Here is a 16,463-nt window from a genome sequence, read left to right on the forward strand (position 1 = left end):
TCAATTTCAATATTTTCTTCCTAAACTCACTTACCCTTAGATCTTAAAGCTATGGAACGTCTGACTTCACTCCTCTTAAAATCCACCTCAGCTTGTCATTCCTAGGCATGATTTCTTGGCTTAAAGATTTATGATAGTTAATGTTTGGAACCTTGGTAGTGCCCTGAAATAGACTTCTTTCATTTTTACTTGTATTTCCCATTTTTTTTGAAGTTCGAACATGCTATCTTGTGGTGCGACAAGCTTTTATTCTCAAGTCGGTATCATCTGACAATTGGATTCCCTGGAACCCTGAGCATGCTGCAGCTCATTAGGTGATGCTTCACACACATATAAAATGGTTTTGTTTTTACTAGTTTGAAATATTACCTTTGGGAACTGTGCAAGAAACGATAGCCACAACATGCAGAGAATAAATATGGTCTTAAATGAGGACTGGGAACATCTTTATGATTTTTCCCTCTGTAAAATATTGTAGCTTTAAAAGTTAAACCTTATTTTTTGTAATTGGGACAAGCTCCAGTGAGATCTCTTCTCATAAATAATACATAAGTGTTATACAGTAAATACTGCACACAGTTTTTACTTACAGGATCTTCCTCCCACTTTTGCTACTAGCACTTTATTGCTAAGGTGACAATTCAAACTAATGGAGTGCTCTGGAGCCATTTTCATTCATTACTGTGGTCATAAGCACTTACAGCTCTTTCAGACTCACTAAAGGTCCCAGTTACCAAAACAGCAGCGAATGAGAACTGCATTGGCCACTTAGACAGACTGAATTCAGCTGAACCAGCTCTCCATCAGGGCAACTGAATAAATGCATCAAGATATATTTTCTTTAGAATGCAATTGTAGAGCAAATGTTCTTAAAGTAGTGCACGATCAAATTACCAGCCACAATGACAAGGAAAGATCCAATAGTTCGCATCACTGCATCAAGTGCTGTCAGAAAAAGGACAGCAAAGTGCAAGTAAGTGGAAAGGTACATGACAACAAGATTTTGAGCTTGTTGAAGGGGTTATAGCATTGTATTGCTCTTGCTATATTTTTGGTAAGAGAGGGAGCAAAGACAAATAAGCACTGATTAACAAATCTAACCACCAAGATTCCCTAATTGTTTAATAGATAAAATTCATTACACAGTGTTTGATTGAGCCAATCATATTGAGCAGAAATTCTTGGGTTCAATTCTTATCTTATGATGAATTATTTGGATCTCAGCCAGGATAGCAGCATAAATGTTACAATTAGCATAGGGCTCTTGGGTCGGGAAAAAGAAAATCAAAAGAGTCCCCATTCAGGACTTAAGACTACCATGATTGAGAGGTGGGAATGAACAATGACACAAGCCTAAGCCAGCACTATTAGTGTATACTTTTGGAACACCCACATCAATGCCTCAAAATTAATATGTTCATCCTGTTTTTAAATACTTAGGGGTTCATCCTTCCCGCCTCTCTTACTTTTTTGGAGCTACAACTCTTTTGATAAAGACAAAGAACTGTGGATGCTGGAAATCTAAACAAGAAAAAAACAAAAGTGCTAGAGAAATTCAGAAGGTCTTGCAGCATCTGTAGAGAGAAAAATAGTGTTTTCACTGGACTTGAAACATAAACTCTGATTTTCTCTCTACGGATGCTACCAGATCTGCCAAGTTTTTTCCACAACTCTTGACTCTGGCTTCTTCCAAACCTTCCCTCTCTTTGATAGTGATGCCTTCAATTGCCTACACTCCACACACTCAAACTCAATCTCTTCTACCTTCCTTTCCTTCATTAAGGTTCTCCAAAAAGTTAAAAGATTAAGAAACTTTCGATCACTTCTTTGGCTCAATGTCCTTTTAATTTTGCCATTGCCATTCTGGGACATGTCAGGGCTTCATGTTAGTGGTGTTTTATTCATCAATGCAGAGTAATTAGATTGCCTACAGTATGGAAACAGGCCCTTCCGCCCAACAAGTCCATTCTGACCCTCTGAAGAGTAACCCACCCAGACCATTCCCCTACACTGCCCCTGACTAATGCACCTAATGCAATTTAGCATGGCCAATTCACCTGACCAGCACATCTTTTGATTTCATGCATCTAGCTACTGGGGTAGTGACAGAAATGAGACTTTAATGATATGATGCATTTATTCCTGGCTTTTTTTTTATTGGTGTAAAAATCCTCTTTTCCAAAACAACTAATTAATCACATTGTATTGCTCTCTAAACATACATAATTCTGCAGCCAAATAAATGAACATTTGTGACAATGGTAATCTTTTACTCTAATATGATTCAGTATGTCTCAAGAGAATGATCTAAGATGAACTATTTTATAATGAAATCACTTTAGAATCAGTCGGCCACTTTTTCCAGTTCCTATGAGAGCTTGAAGGAGTTCTGATTAGACTGTTTCTGCTTTGAGGGAGCTGCGGTTATCTGCTTTTGGCAGTCAGGAAATTACAATCGAAATGGCACATGCACAGGAAGTGTGAGTGAAAGCGGTGACAATAGTAATTATTACTGCATGATCCAAAATGAATGGATCAGAATATCAGTTCAAATTTGCAGACTCCTACGTTGTTTTTAGTCTTGTCAGTAGCATCAAAAACAAGGAACCATGCAGTGTGAAGATTGTGTGTAAATTACACTATCCTGCTTGGTAGAGTGGCCTTCATAAAGATCTTGAAGCATAGCGTAATCTATATTAGTTGGGTGACACCAACTATGGTTTTTTTTTGATGTTAACCACACCCCTTGGAATCTATGAGCATTGTTAGTTATTTGTTCGATGCTCTACCTATTGGTCAGACATTCCTTGGGGGATTGAGGTAGTGCGCATCCTCTCATGGACTTACGCATTGTACACTATTCTGGTATAAATATATAGCCATATTTTGGTACAAGCAATTTAAGAATTGAATGCTGTAGTATAACGGATAGTTTCTCTTTCTCCTTCAATTCGCGTGCAACTTCAATGTGCTTGGTTGGATTTTCACCATCACCACCTGAGTTGTAATTGAGCAGGGATAGAATACATATCTGTTATGGACGTCACCTGACTTTCTGTCCAGACCACCACCTAAAGAGTGAAGATGAATATCTACCCTATATCTCTCACCTACCTTAGTGAATGGAACTTGGGCATATGATTTGCTATTTTTTGGCAGCTCACTGGATTCCATTTATTTGTATTTTAGATCCTTTTCCAATTTGTGAACTGTGCACTGTGATAGAGTTTTCCTTCTTTCAGCTGAGAATTGAAGGCAGTCTCGGGTAGCCCTTCACTTGATGTTGTCAAATAGTCTCAACTGACCCTTGACAATGTGGCATTGGCACAGCTACCAATAATGAGTCAGTATCTCGGTATTGCTATATTGCCGTGTCAGCTTGCTTATCATAGTGGAGGTTGACATCTTCGATGGAGTGTGTATAAAAAGTTTATTTGCTAAGGTAAAAGGTGCCATTATTTCAATTATTTTAATCTAGATTTTCAGATCCTGCTCATCTCGTGTATTCTTAGCTTCAGATGACCATTGTAAGTGCAAATCTTTTTGCTTAATGAAACAATTCTTTATTCAGCTGTGCGTCTGGTGATGGTATTCTGCCCAGAGAAGAAAACTATTGGATGGGACTCAGCCATGCTTCCTCTGTATGAAGTTGGTTACACATTAAGTCCTGACTGCAATATAGCCTCAAACTTCATCAAACTGTTGGGTATTGCAATTCTTGGCTGCAAGCGCAAAACAGTTTGTTTTGGGTTGAAAGTCAAAAACATTTATAGCACAGAAAAAGGCCACTTACTTGAGTCAGAGGGTCTGAGTCATAGAGCTGTACAGCACAAAATAGACCCTTCAGTCCAACTTGTCCATACTGACCAGATATCCTAAATAAATCCTATCTCATTTGCCAGCATTTAGCCCATACCCACCAAACCATTCCTATTCATATACCATCCAAATGTCTTTTAAATGTTGTAATTTTACCTGCCTCCACTGCTTCCTTTCGCAACTCATTTCATACACACACCACTGTGTGAAAAAGTTGTCCCTTAGGTGCCTTTAACATCTTTCACTTCCCACCTTAAAACTATGTCCTATAGTTTTGCATTCCCCTTCCCTGGGAAACCGACCTTGGCTATTCATCCTGTGTTGGGGGAGTCCAGAACTAGAGGGCATAGGTTTAGAGTGAGAAGGGAAAAAGTTAAAAGGGACTGGTGCATGTATGGAATGAGCTGCCAGAGGAAGTGCTGGAGGCTAGTAAAATTGTAATATTTAAAAAGCGTCTGGATGGATATATGAATAGGAAGGGTTTAGAAGGATATGGGCGAAGTGCTGGCAATGGGACTAAATTCATTTAGGATATCTGGTTAGCACAGACACGTTGGACCAAAGGGTCTGTTTCCGTGTTGTATATTTCTGTGATTCTATCTCAGAAGCTTGGTGGCTGGAAGTGGTTATTAGGAGAAACGCAAAGCTGAAGTGTTACCAACTCATTCTGTAATGCAGGTCAGTGAGAACTGATGTATTAGGGAAACAAGATTTGCTACTGTGACTTATGCAACAAAGTTTTGGATGAGTTCAGGATTATGGATGGTGGAAGACAGGAGGGGGACAGAAAATTGACAACATTTAAGAACCATGTATGAAACTTTAGACTTTATAACAGGACCTTAAAATTTAAAAAATGAAATACTAAGTCAATGCAAATATTTGCTAAAATATTGCAAACTATTGTCTTCAACATCATACTTCAGTTCGGAGTTCAAGGTCATGTGGAGCCAGAGTTCAGGACATTTGCTAAGATTATAACAGAGACAAGAACTTTCAAATATGAGGAAGGACGAGAAACGGATAGAAATATTAAAAATCATGGGGATAAAATAAATTTGAAAATGTTATTTGCACTGGGTGTTGAATGAGTCCATTGAGGTTTTACAACTAGCTCCATCCCCAAATAAGCAAATCACAATATTAGAAGGATTGTGCCATCCACAGAGATGTAAGATGTGAAATGCTGTATTTAATATTGTCATGAAAGCAAAATTTATAATAACTTTTACTTGGGTCTTAGATGGAAATAGTAGACAGTGAAGAATATTATCTCAGAGAACAGCAAGATCTTGATCAGATGGGCCAATGGGCCAAGGAGTGCCAGATGGAGTTTAATTTAGATAATGCTGCATTTTAATAAGGCAAATCAAAACCAGACTTATACACTTACTAGTAGGGCCCTGGGAAGTGTTGCTGAACAAAGAGACCTTGGGGAACAGGCTCATAGTTCCTTGAAAGTGGAGTCACAAGTAGACAAAATAGTGAAGAAGGTGAATGGTATGCTTGCCTTTATTGGAAAAAGGAACTAGGGTGTCATGTTGTGGCTGTACAGGACATTGGTGAGGCTGCTTTTGGAATACTGCATTCAATCCTGGTCTCCCTGCTATAGGAAGGATGTTGTAAAGCCTGAAAGGGTTCAGAAAAGATTTACAAGGATGTTACTGCGATTGCAGGGTTTGACCTAAAAGGCAAGGCTGAATAGGCTGGAGTATCGAAGGCTGAGGGGTGGCCTTTATAGAGGTTTACTAAATCATGAGGGGCATGGATAGGGTGAATATCCAAGGTCAGTTTCCCCAGGGGAGGGGGATGCAAAGTACAGGACAGTTTTAAGGATGAGTTGGACTGACGGGTCTGCTTTTTGTGCTGTACAGCTCTATGACTCAGACCCTCTGACTCAAGTAAGTGGCTTCCTTCTGTGCTGTAAATGTTTTTGACTTACAACCCAAAACAAATCGTTTTGTGCTTGCAGCCAAGAGCAAAAAGCAAAGAGAACAAAGAAAATTTACAACCCAGGAACAGGCCCTTTGGCCCTCCAAGCCTGAGCCAATCCAAATCCACTGTCTAAACCTGTCACCAATTCCTAAGCATCTGGATCCCTCTGCTTCCCGCCTACTCATGCATCTGTCCAGACGCATCTTAAATGAATCTACTGTGCCTGCCCCTACTACCACTGCAGCAACACGTTCCAGGCACTTACCACCCTCCGTGTAAAGTACTTGCCACATGTATTCCCCTTAACTTTTCACTTCTCACCTTGAAAGCTTGGCCTCTCATTATTGAATTCTTCATCCTGGGCAAAAATCTTGTTTCGATCTACCCTGTCTATACCCTTCATGATTTTGTAGACCTCAATACTCATCAGTTTGATGAAGTTTGAGACTATATTCCAGTCAGGACTTAATGCGTAACCAACAGCATGCAGAAGAAGCATGGCTGAGCTCCATCCAACAGTTTTGCCTATTTACTCTATCCATGGTTTTATAAACCTATATAAGGTCATCCCTCAGCCTCTGATGCTCCAGGGAAAACATCCCCAGCCTCTCCCTGTAGATCAAATCCTCTAACTTTGCCAACATCCTTGTAAATCTTTTCTGAACACAATATTGCCCACAACATTTCAAAAGTGGCCTAACCAAAGTTTTGAATAGTCCTCCACTCTGGCGTCTTTAGTATTTCCAATTGTAATCTTTACACCTTGGGTGACTGACTTCAGCTGTCTAAACTCTGGTGCCTAAACTCTGAAGTTTCTTCCCCTTACTTCTGCTCCCTAACTCTTTCTCCCACTTTAAGACACTCCTTAAAATATAGCTATTTTTCAAACCTTTCAAAATTTGTCCTGCCATCTCATTACATTAATAACCAATTTGTGACCACCTTTGTGAACCATTTCAGGATAATACACATGTCAAAGGTTCTATATAAGTAGAATTTATTGATGCGATCTTTCCACTTAAAAAGATTTACAAATCTGAAACTGGGGTCTCTTTGTTTATCTATGTTTTTAAAAATGGTTTTACAATTTAGTCTTTATGTACCTCTTTATCCTCCCCCCAAAATGGACCACTTCACATTTCTCAGCATTCTATTTCCTACAATTTCCATCAATCCCAGTTACTAAACCTGTTCACTTTCTCCAGAAGGAGCTTTCAGCCACCCTATAGTTAACGTGGCCTCTATAATACTATTTGCAAATTTTGATACAACGTTCCCTATATAAAAAAACAGAAATTTTAAATGTATTAAAGGAGTAGCAATCTAAATATGGACCACAGTCATTTGCAAACAACTGTCAGAAAAATTGACTCTTTAATTTTTTCTTAATTTGATCCGTTTAACAGCTATTTGCACCAACAAGTTTCTCTTGGAATTTGACATGACTTCCTTCAGCATTGTCAGAAAAGATGAGGAGCAACACACATTTTTGCTTGACTCCACTGATAATCAGTTATTGCATTGCACACCTACTGAATCACATTGATAAACAGGTCAGCCAAACTTATAGAGTCATAGAGATGTACAGCACAGAAACATACCTTCTGATCCAACTTAGCCATGCCGACCAGACATACTAACATATTCTAATTCCATTTGCCAGCATGTGGCTCATATCCCTCTAAACCTTCCCTATTCATATACCCACCCAGATGCGTTTCAAATGTTGTGATTGTACCAGCCTCAACCTTTTCCTCTGACAGCTCATTCCATACATACACCACTCTCTGCATGAAAAAGTTGCCTCTTAGGTCCCTTTTATATCTTTCCCCTCTCACCCTAAACCTATGCCCTCTAGTTCTGGTCTCCCCCACCCCACGGAAAATACCTTGTCTATTTACCCTATCCATACCCCTCATGATTTTATAAACCCCTATAAAGATCACCCTTCAGCCCCCAACACTTCAAGGAAATCAGTCCCAGCCTAATCAGCCACTCCCGATAGCTCAAATCCTCCAAACCTGGCAACATTCTTGTAAATATTTTCTGAACCCTTTCAAGTTCCACAACATCTTTCCGATAGGAGGGAGGCTAGAATTGTGCACAGTATTCCAAAAGTGGCCTAACCAATGTCCTGTACAGCCACATGACCTGCGAACTAATTTACTCAATGCTCTGACCAATGAGGGAAAGAATAGCAAATTGTTCACTATCATATCTACCTGCGACTCCACTTTCAAGGAACTTTGAACCTGCACTCCAAGGTCTCTTTGTTCAGCAATACTCCCTAGGACCTTACTATTAAGTCTATAAATCTTGCTCTGATTTGCCTTTCCAAAATGCAGCACCTCACATTTATCTAAATTAAACTCCACCTATCACTTCTCAGACCATTGGCCCATCTGATCAATATCCCATTGTACTACTCTTAGGTAACCTCCTTTGCTGTCCACTACATATCCAATTTTGGTGCCATCTACAATCTTACTAACTATACCTCCTATGATCAACTCCAAATCATTTATGGAAATAATGAAAAGTAGAAGACCCAGTACCAATCCTTGTGGCACACCACTTTGAAACATTTTCAATGTCAATCCGCTAATGATACCAAAGACTTGTATCAGACTAATGAAGACCAAGATAGACCTGCCCTTGTTTTTTTTTGTATATTTCTCGACAATGCAAACTATCCCTGAGTTTTTTAAAAAATAAAATTTGCACTGGATTCAAAGAAGACCATTGTCTGAGATTGTTACCAGCAAGGACATTTCTACAAGAGGCAGGAACAAGTATTCAGACTGGTTTTCAGATTCAGAATAATCTCAGATTTGTACAGTGTGACAATAAATCCATTTTTCAGTTCTCCCAAAATCACTTCTTCGTTACAAATTAGCTTGAAAGTCCTGACTGAACTAACAAACTTGCATATTTCTGTTGGAAAGTTATTTGAGCTTTATATCTTACAACCGTTGATTGTAAGATTATGTTATTGTTAGTTGATAGCCTTGAAAGTGATGTATGATATCACACAGTTCTGCTGGTCTGGAATTCTGACTCCTCGGTCTATCACTGATTACTGGAGAGGGACTTGACATTGCTTATTTATCCAAAGGCAAGGCGATCTAGGTTACCTATCAGTTCTAAGAATCCAATATGAAATAATTCTGGACAGCTTCAGTCTAGTCCCTAATGTTACAAATCCATAGAATCTGGTAAATAGAGATCCTAAAGCTATAAGGTACATTGTGTCAAGTCGACATTGTAGAAAATTCTTGTCTGGTTGAGACTGAGGTGAATTGTTGGCCATGTTGAGGGACTGTCACACTGTACTTTAGTTAGGGGTACTTGCAGTTGACACTTGGTAAGCTGGTAAGACGTGTCTGCTCCAATCAACACAAAATTAATTCAAAATTTTGAAAAAGGTCTTTCCGATATATTCTGTCTCATTTGCTGAAAAGTGATTGTAACATTTGCACATGCACAACTATTTTATAAGTTACATATCTGAGCAGAAAATGGATACTTTGAGTTTTAATTAAATATATAATTGTTTTTATGACACCAGATGATTATTTTTTTTTAAACATAAGACGCTCACGTATGAAGTATGTGCCATATTCTTACATCAAAATATTCTTGTTATTAGCCTCTGTATAGGACTTTTTTAACCCCTAGACATTCAACTGAATAATAAAAAAGTCCCTTCTAATATCCAAGAAGACGAAAATAAAAATTCAACAATTTGGTCATGTGGAAATTTGAAAGATCAAATATTAATATTGGTAGATACGTGTATACACATCTCAGCATTTCCTTCCTTCAACAGTGATTTAGTACTGCTTCATTTCAGACATTCTATTTTAAAACCAACAGCTCAACACATGCTTAAATCAAGAAACTATTATATCTCTTGCTGCATAGGGTTTTACTTAAACTTTTTATATTTTAATTCAGTTACTCCTTGTTACTCTTTCTGAGTGTGAATTGTGTAATGACTGAAAGCCTCAAAGACAGATTGGAAGATGAATTATAACGTGGTGTAACATCTTTCTTCTTGCCACATCAATGAAAACCACAGATAAGATGGTTCTTATTACTCTGGTACCACCTCTTAAAATAAAGAGAAAGTTGTATGCTTCATAACTTAGGTAGATGAGGAGAAGGACATTGAAGTATTTTGGCTTTGGATAGTAATTTCATTGCACAGTATTACAATACCAAAGAAAGAGATATCAAATAACTCTAATGGACCTAAAAGTGACTTGGTCATGGTGACCATCAGACAACTGTTTTAATCTGTCAATTTCACAAACCTATCTTGGCCATCTCCCCAACACTTTTCTGCTAATCATGTATGGAACTCAGAAGTGAAGTATTGCCCATGCATACCGTCTTGTTCAGTCTTTGTCATTTCTTCGAGCTTCTTCTGTTTCAGTGTGTCCACCACGTCAGCTAAACTTCCTTTGCGGCGCTCAGGTGTTCCAAACACTGCACCGGTCATAATGTCACCGCGTTCACGGGCCCCTTCATCTGGCTTGTGTGGTGAGGTAGTTGCATTACGGAAAGAGTATAGGGAACAGACTTTGTTGTTGTCAGAATCCTATTAAAAAAAAGATAAAGCATAAAGTAACACAGTCACACTCACAAATCAATCAAAAAAGCCAAAGCATCTTGTTTAAATTATTTTATAATATTTTATTTTCCCCAATGCATAATTTTCTTTTTCTCTCCCCTGCCATTATCCTCAGCTGTCGGTACCAATAGGTCAGTGAAAGTATATACATCCAAGGACATCACAATGCTATTGTGCAATTTGCTTGTCTGGTATTCAAAGGGGTTCCAGCAGAAGAGTCATCTTTCCAAGCTAATGTGAATAGTTTTGTGAACACGTGTTCAGATGTCAGTTAAGGCTGGAAATAAATGCAAGTATTTTTTAAAATCTGGAATCTAACTTTGATTGAGTCAAGCAATGTAATATCTGGTTTGACTGGTTTAGTTATAAAACCAGTGGTGTTAGATGAATTTTTAAATGCCGACTGAACAATTATATACCAGAGAAATATCCACTGTCAAATTTCATGATAGTAATAATGATCAGTATAACATTGACAATCTGCAGTAGATTTCACTAATTTAGCTGATAAAATTTGTCAATTATCACATTTGCAAATTGCACAAAGATATTGCAGAGTAGAACATCATCACTGGAAAATGTCGATCCACTTTTAATCCTTGAACACAATCACATACTCCTGAAATTTTACCTTGAGAATCTGAATAATGTTCCATTTCTTAGGTAGATCCAGCAATTGATCAAAAATTTACAGATCACATGTCAAAGAGTCATAAAGTGCGGAAACAAACTTTCTGTCCAACTCGTCCGCACTAACCAGACAACTCAATCTAATCTAGTCCCATTTGCCCATATTTGACCCATTTCCTTCTAAACCTTTCTATTCAAATGTCCATCCAGATGCTTTTAAAATTTTGTAAGTATACCTGCCTCCACCACTTCCTTTGCTAGCTCATTCCATACACACAGTATCCTCTGCATGAAAAAGTTACCCCGCAGGGTAATTTTTAATTTTCTCCTCTCTCAGCTTAAATCTATGCCCTCTAGTTCTGCACTCCTCTACCCTCTGAAAAATACCTTGGCTATTCACCCTATGATTTTATAAACCTCTACAGGGTCACTTCTCAGTCTCCAGCGCTCCAAGGAAAATAGCTCCAGCCAATCAACCTCTCCTTATAATTCAAACCCTCTGGTCCTGGCAATATCCTTGTTAATCATTTCTGTACCTTCTCACGTTTAGCAATAACTTTCTATAGAATGGTAACCAGAACTGGACACAGTAGTCTAAAAGTGGCCTCACCAATGTCCTGTACAGCTGCAACTTGATATCCCAACTCCTATACTCAGTGTTCTGACCAACGAAGGCACGTTTGCCAAAAGCCTTCTTCACCACTCCCTGTCGACCTGGAACCTTGCACCTGCCCCCTTCTGTCTCTTTATTGGCAAAACACTCCCCAAGGCCTTACCATTAAGTGCATAAGTCCTGCTCTGGTTTTCCTTTCGAAAATCCAACACCTTACGTATATCTAAGCTAAACTCCATCTGCCATTCCTCAGCCCTTTGGCCCCATCTGGTCAAGGTCCATAGTATTCTGAGATAGTCATCTTCACTGTCCACTGCACCACCTATTTTTGGTGTCATCTGCAAACTTATCAACCATGCCTTCTCTATTCACATTTACATAAATGACAAAAAGCAGCAGACCCAGCATTCATCTTTGTGACACTCTGCTGGTCACAGGCCTCCAGTCCAAAAAGCAACTCCCACCACCGCCCTCTGTCTCCTACTGTCAAGCCAGTTTTGTATCCAATTGGCTTGCTACCCTGGATCCCTTTTGATCTAACCTTACTAAGCAGTCTATCATGAGGAATCTTGTCGAACACTTTGCTGAAGCCCATACAGAAAATGTCTACTCTGTTTTCATCATTCTTCTTTGTCACCTCTTCAAAAAACTCCATCAAGTTAGTGAGACACAATTTCACAATCCCTAATCAATCCTTGCCTTTCCTGATGCATGTAAATTCTGTCCCTCAGAATCCCCTTCAAAAACTTACCCATCACTGATATGAGGCTCACTGGTCTGTAGTTCCCTGGCTTTTCCTTACCACCTTTCTTAAAAATAGTACCACTTTAGTCAACCTCCAGTCTTCGGACACATCATTTATGGCTGTCGATGATACAAGTATCTCACCAAGGAACCCAGCAATCACTTTCTGAGCTTCACACAAAGTTCTGGGAAACATCTGATCAGGTCTCAGGGCTTTGTCCACCTTTAGGTGTTTTTTAAAGGCTCCAGCAACTCCTCCTCTGTAAGATGAACTCTTTTCAAGGCATCACTATTTATTTCCCCAAATTGTCTAGCTTCCATGTCTTTCTTCGCATAAAATACTGACGTGTAATATTTGTTTAGTATCTCACCCATCTCCTGTGGTTCCACACATAGATGTGTTGGTCTTTAAGGGGCCTTAATCCCTCCTGAGTTACTCTTTGGCCCTTTATGTACTAACAGAATCTTTTTGGATTCTCCTTAACTCTATTACCAAAGCTGTCTTATGTCCCCTTTGCCCCCTCCTCATTTGCCTCTTAAGAATATTCCTGTCCTTCTGCTTCTTTCCACATGTAATAATTCTTTTAAAAACTCCAAACAAATTGCATTTAAATTAGCAAGGCAAAGAAATCAGTAACTTATTCGATGAATGCTGTTCAAAACTTTCATTCCCATATTGCTCCATAGATAACCACACTGCAATCAAGATTGACTGCATTGAGAGCAAGATCCATGCGTAATGATTATATCCATATTCTGGGGGTACATTTCAATAAGTTTTCTAATGAAACTTGAAACAAAACTATTGATTTTCATTAAGCAACAAGAATGGGATTTTTTGGTGAGATGCTATTAAAACATTTTCTTTTAGTTAATGTACGAAGTGTAAAATTCTACAGTTCTATTATTGCCTCTGATATTAACAACTTTTTTCAGCACAGCCCTCCCTATCCTCCCTCTCAGCACTCAAAGTGAGAACCAAAACCTACACATAGGTGTCTGTTGGTGCTCCCACACAAGGAATGAAGGAATGGTGTTCTTTGACACTAAGACCAAGCCAAATGTTGCATCTTTCATGTGCGGTTAGAAGAAGTAACACAAGAAATAGCAAGTACCACCAAGCTTACTGTATGGAGGGTGTTTAAGAATGGCAGTGAGTTCCAGAGCAATTAAAGTATTGCAAAACACACTGCATTAATCTTCAAAATTAAATTCCTACATGTTCAATTTTGAATTTATTTTGTTTTTGATTTTCTTTTTATTTGTTGAGGTCTATAGAGAAAGAAACTATGTAGAGCTTCATTGTACCCTGCAGGCACACTCCCTGACTAGAACTGGCGACGATGTCAGCAGAGTGCATCTGTTCTCACTGTGTGTTTGCCTGCTGACATATGTGGAGCAGCCAGTTAACATAAGATTGTGCATTATAGCCAGGAGCTGGTTGAATCAACTGAGCCAGTAAGAGAAATGAGAGAAGAAACTAAGTCACTTGCACTGAAATTGTTGCACCCTCATCTTTGAGTCAGTAGATATGAATTCAGGTTCCTTTCAATAAATTTAAACAAAGCATTTAGCCTAACACTCCAATGTAAGGTTGATGGAGTGCTGCACAGTTGGAGGAGACACCTTTCAGATTGGACATTAGACTGAGGTATCAGCTGCCCTCTCAGGTGAATGTAAAAGGTCCAGTGACATCTTTCAAGAAGACATGGTTCTCCATGTCATGACCAATTTCTGTCATCTCAATCACCATCACCAACCAAGAAGCAAAAACAAAAGCTTTGTAGAAGCTCAGCAGATCTGGCAGCATCTATGGGGCAAGCAGGAAGCTGGATGAACACAGCAAGCCAGGTAGCATCAGCAGGTGGAGAAGTTGACGTTTTGGGTGTAATCCTTCTTCAGAATTCTGGTGACAGAGTTAGTGTTTTAAGTCCAATATGACAGTTCTTCAGACAAACAAGCGGAATTTTGGACACAAAATATTAACTCTATATCTCTCTCCATAGACGCTGCTGGACCTGTTGAGTTTCTCCAGCACTTTCTACTTTCATTTCAGATTTCAAGCATCCACAGTATTTTGTTTTCATCATTGAAGAGATTTTCTGCTCATTATCATATTCTTGACTTATGGGAGCTTGCTGTGTGCAAATTGTTTGCTACATAATAACAGTGATTACACTTAGTTGACGATAAAACACTTTGAACATAAAAGCAGAAGAAATAGGAGCAAGAATAACGATTAGCTCCTTCAAATTGTCTCCACCATTCAATAAGTTCCTGGCTGATTTTTTATCTCCATGTCATGTCCCTCCATTACTTCCTTGATATACAAAAGTCGCAAATAATTATCTTGAATAAGTTACCTGTATCCACTGCTTTCTAAGTAGAGAATTCAAAATATTTATAACCATTTGAATTAAAGAATTTCTCCTCATCTCAATCCTAGATAGCTAGCCTCTTATTCTGAGACAGATGCATAGATACCACAGCCAGCAAAAACATCCTCCCAGTACCTAGCCGTCATAAGTTTTATATGTTTCAATTACAGCACAACTCATTCTTCTCAAATCTACAAAATATAAATTTAACCCACTCAATCATTTCTCCTAGTATAAACTCTACCTTTTAGAATCATGTCTGTGGAATCTTACAGAGGTGTGGACAATGTAAGCTGTGGAAGCAGTGTACCTGAATCAGGTGACGTGTGGTGAGGCCCATCTCAACACTGAGATCATCTCACTCCATCATTTATGCTTTCAGCAATTAGCATAGTGAGATTCTCACCAAGTCAAAGTCATTATTGTTTGTTAAATGTTTTGTAAATGTCACAACTTGTCTCATTAATATTCAAGCCCTATCTCATAAACCCATCAAACAAGGTCAAAATCAGGGAGAGTTCAACTATGACACCAGAGCGAGAACCTGGTGGATTCAGCTTGCCACTTCTTCAAATGACCTGCATGTTGGAAACTGGGCACAAATCTCAGGGCATACTGTATGGGCACTGGGCACAAGCACCACACATTCATGGATATTGGACATCTGGCATATGCCAGTTCCAAAGAATTCTCATGGCCCATCTCCAATTCCCTTATCAGTCATGTCCGCACTTCAATGCTGCACCTCAGGCTGCTCCGGTACCTATCACTGAAATGGTTCAGCAAGGACACAGCGCACTCAAGCACATGCGCCCAGCTCATGGACTGGACTATACTATATGTTTGGGCTCTTTCGTTGCGGTCATAGTGCATATTTACTGTGAATCTTCCCAAATGGTCAAAGCATCCATGCCTTGCATTGTCTTCCTTTGCATTTCTGCACTTTGCTCACTCAGCCAGGCTCATATTACTGTTGTCTTTCTTTGCTTTTGCAAACACTAAGGAAAAAATCCTGTCATAGCTGGCAGCAGGCCTCTGCCAATTACAGGGGACAGTCTTTTTCAGGGAGTTCTGACACGTAAGACAAGGTCCACCGATTTCAGTCCAGATGCTGTTGGGGTGATCAGAGTCAGCATCCCCTCATAAGATGCTAGAATCATAAGCAGTAGACCATTTCGCTTGAATCTTTTTTCCTTATTATGGGCTGTTCTCCTGGAATGAGAAAGAGGTAGATACAACATTGGATAAAAGTGGATGGCACAGTTGGCACTGGTGGGGAAGTATCCTGAGTGAATGTGGAGGCAGCACAGAGGATCATGGTTTATGATATCAGGAGTTTAAATGGGTGGGGCAGAGTGGGGAAGATGTTGCAGGCAATAGTGGGAGTAGTAGAGCATGAACTATAGCAGAGATAGAGTGGGTATGAGGCATTGGAGAGAAGATCATGAGAGAAGATCATGGCACCTACCCTGGCAGAGTGAAGAAGAATATTGACCTTCTTACAGGGCTGGGCGTTCTGCAAGGAGGAGAAAGTGAGGACTGCAGATGCTGGAGATCAGAGTCAAGAATGTGTTGCTGGAAAAGCACAGCAGGCCAGGCAGCATCTGAGGAGCAGGAGAATAAACGTTTCAGGCATAAGCCCTTCGTCAGGAATGACGAAGGCTTTTGCCTGAAGTGTCGATTTTCCTGCTTCTCAGATGCTGCATGG

General features: G+C 39.3%; 1 protein-coding gene across 2 annotated transcripts in view; it reads right to left on the bottom strand.

The window, feature by feature from the left end:
• sox6 (SRY-box transcription factor 6) overlaps positions 1–16,463 on the bottom strand; it is a 389,285-nt gene that overhangs the window by 325,630 nt on the left and 47,192 nt on the right. For both annotated transcript variants that reach the window (XM_060838517.1, XM_060838516.1), the window contains exon 3: positions 10,147–10,357. In XM_060838517.1, the coding sequence (XP_060694500.1) occupies positions 10,147–10,357 (211 nt within the window). The remainder of the gene's footprint in view (positions 1–10,146; positions 10,358–16,463) is intronic.

The sequence above is a fragment of the Hemiscyllium ocellatum genome, chromosome 18 (assembly GCF_020745735.1).
Source record: "Hemiscyllium ocellatum isolate sHemOce1 chromosome 18, sHemOce1.pat.X.cur, whole genome shotgun sequence".
Taxonomy (NCBI): domain Eukaryota; kingdom Metazoa; phylum Chordata; class Chondrichthyes; order Orectolobiformes; family Hemiscylliidae; genus Hemiscyllium; species Hemiscyllium ocellatum.